Source organism: Triticum dicoccoides, chromosome 4B (genome assembly GCF_002162155.2).
Source record: "Triticum dicoccoides isolate Atlit2015 ecotype Zavitan chromosome 4B, WEW_v2.0, whole genome shotgun sequence".
Taxonomy (NCBI): Eukaryota; Viridiplantae; Streptophyta; class Magnoliopsida; order Poales; family Poaceae; genus Triticum; species Triticum dicoccoides.
This window is the reverse complement of record NC_041387.1, coordinates 188,551,390-188,553,990: the sequence shown is the minus strand read 5'-3', so window position 1 is coordinate 188,553,990 and position 2,601 is coordinate 188,551,390. Positions and strand designations below refer to the sequence as shown.

General features: G+C 42.9%; 1 protein-coding gene across 1 annotated transcript in view; it reads right to left on the bottom strand.

Moving 5' to 3' along the window:
• Window positions 1-594: 594 nt before the first annotated feature.
• Window positions 595-2,601, bottom strand: part of LOC119295726 (vacuolar protein sorting-associated protein 2 homolog 1) — a 2,799-nt gene continuing 792 nt past the window's right edge. The window contains exons 2-5 of the mRNA XM_037574190.1: window positions 2,096-2,226; window positions 1,423-1,527; window positions 1,017-1,277; window positions 595-911 (exon numbers count right to left, since the gene is read on the bottom strand). Coding sequence (XP_037430087.1) covers window positions 771-911; window positions 1,017-1,277; window positions 1,423-1,527; window positions 2,096-2,226 — 638 coding nt within the window. The 3' untranslated portion in view covers window positions 595-770. The remainder of the gene's footprint in view (window positions 912-1,016; window positions 1,278-1,422; window positions 1,528-2,095; window positions 2,227-2,601) is intronic.

Here is a 2,601-nt window from a genome sequence, read left to right as displayed (position 1 = left end):
ATGGTGTAGTTGTTCCTTGGTGCTTGCACTCCTCCTCAACATCCGTGAAGCTCCGACAATACCTATGCATGCACACGAGAGGGGTGTCAAGTAGTATACCATCCTCAAAGGGGTCAACTGAGCACGTGTAAAGGAGATGATTCACCTTTGGGTATGTGAAGTAGATGTCGCACGTGTCACTCGCCAAACGGACTCTTGACATGGCGATGTCCGTAGGATGCTCCGCATCAGGGTGCCTGTTGTACACACGCGTTCAGTTTGATAATGCCAGTAAAAAAGACAAAAAATCGTATGTGTAGAAAAAAAACTGAACGTAACATATGTTTTACCGTAATTCCTACGCCGCGGATACCACAGACACCTATTCCCCATAAAAATGAACGGGCACTCAGGTTTCATATCCCAAAATTCCCGAATTTTTGGAAGTTCCTGATATTTTTTTAATGCCATTTTCATATAGGGATATTTTTTTAGTGCTATTTTCATATAGGGGTGGGTGGCACCCGAGAGCTGCAATGCATTTTCCAGCGTTTAGGTCACTACTTTACTGCTATTTCATCTCGATGTTCAGAATCCTGACGAGAGTGCGGCAAATGGAACTAGAAAGACCAAGCCTAGTATGTGACTTATTGAAAATATGATGATCTGTCTATATACAGATGGTCAATGCCAAACACACTGCAAATGATATGTCAATAGATTTGCCGGAGTGGCATTTATATGGTACAAAACTACAGAGAATTGCGCGGGCGTGGACAATCCGTCAATGCTCACATCTTCCTCAGGTTATCAAGCCGTGCCTGCAAGTCATCGTCTATTCCACCGTCCATCCCGCCCGCAGCTTCAGCTTGAACAGGCGCCTTTCCCGCTGCAACCGGCATGGCGACTGCGGTAGCCGGAGCCTTGACAAGCTGGGTTCAGAGCAAAATATCAACGTTACTCATATCCCACTGTCTCATCCTGGTGTTTCAATCTCTATGATAGAATCAACACGAAAATACAGGGATAAATCTTACCTCAGAGTTGATGTCGATGCCGATTTCGTCGAGGACCTGGCTAACTAGCTCTTCTGTTTCTTCCTCCTCCTCATCACCCTCTAAGGCGTCGTCGATGGCATCACCCATAACCTCGCTGACCATTTCCATCTTCTCATTTTGCATCTCAAAGTCCCGCATTATCTTCTGCAGTGCCGGTAGATTCATCTGCCTGTTCATCTGTGACATGGCTTTTGTGACGCCCTTCATGGCTTCCCCCATTGCTTGTGTTGATTTCAGGGTCTATAAAATTTTAGCACGCAAACTTAAGCAAATGAGAAAAAACAGAGCTTCCACAATATAATGAAGCCTGACCTCATCACATTGCAGAATGTGCACATATCTAAATGTATGAAATATACAACATCTGCTTGGATTAAAATGCTACCTGAATACGAAGAGATACACCTTGCAACTGGGACTTCAGGGCATAAAATTTCGTGATCTGATGCCTTGTGCGAATAAGGTCCTTTGCCATAACTTTCACAGCTCCCTGAGAACAACGTCCATAAAATCAAAGCACGTTCCATTAACTTGCAAAGCCTATTGCCTAAAATATGAGCACTTGCACGCAGAAAAAACTTAAGTGGCAGACACACACCCTATGACCTACAAATTTAAGATTCCAAACACAAAATTGGCTTACCCTATTCAGGAGACATCAACATAAAACTTTGTGACTGGAATAGATAAATCAACATGACTGAATTAATTCATATGTGCATGAAGACACCATTTCCTATTGTATCATGGAACAATCAAGTGCGAGGATAATAGCACGCCATATTTCAATTAACTATGGCAGTGACAGCTTAAAACTATGGCAGTAGCAGGGAAGAATGGTTGCTGTTCTTATGATCTTAATGCTTGCAAGATTGTGCTGAGATAAAAAAGAATAATCGTATCATCTAGGTACCCTGCAACGTCACTTTGCTGACAAAGTTGGTATTTCTTATGCTACCACAGATGCAGATTGCAAGTTAATCTTCATAGTTTTATGGAGGTCGATTATAAATGAGTAATAGACGACAAGAGAGATTTGGCAATTTCAGTGCACATACCATCTGTCCTTGCTTGGCTACCTTCTTGATCTCAGCGATGAGCTTCTTCTCCTGAGTCTGGAGGCCCTGCCTCTCCCTTTCGATCTCCCTAATAGACTTATCTAGCATCCGCTTGTTCTCCCGCAGCAGCTCTATCATCAACCAAACAAAAGAATGATGAGAACTCTTTCTGCCAAAAAAACCCGGGAGAGCTAACCTCCATCATTGTGTTGTGTCCCCCATATGCCGAAGTCTACAATTTACAGGGATCCGGTGTACATGGGAAATCAACTCCGGTTTAGAATTGAATGGGTAGCAGTAGCATTACAATTTACAGGGCTCCAGTTTCTTAAGTTATTTGGTTTCTTCAGCAAATCAAGTGCAGAATTTACAGGAACAAGTAGAATCAAGTAACTCCAAACCAATATTCATGTCCTTTGCATTGCTTGGTAGTTAACGGCGTCCCATTGGGCAGTAACAGGTGAAAACTGAACACAAGATTATAGCAGCTAAAGAGGAGAAGATCC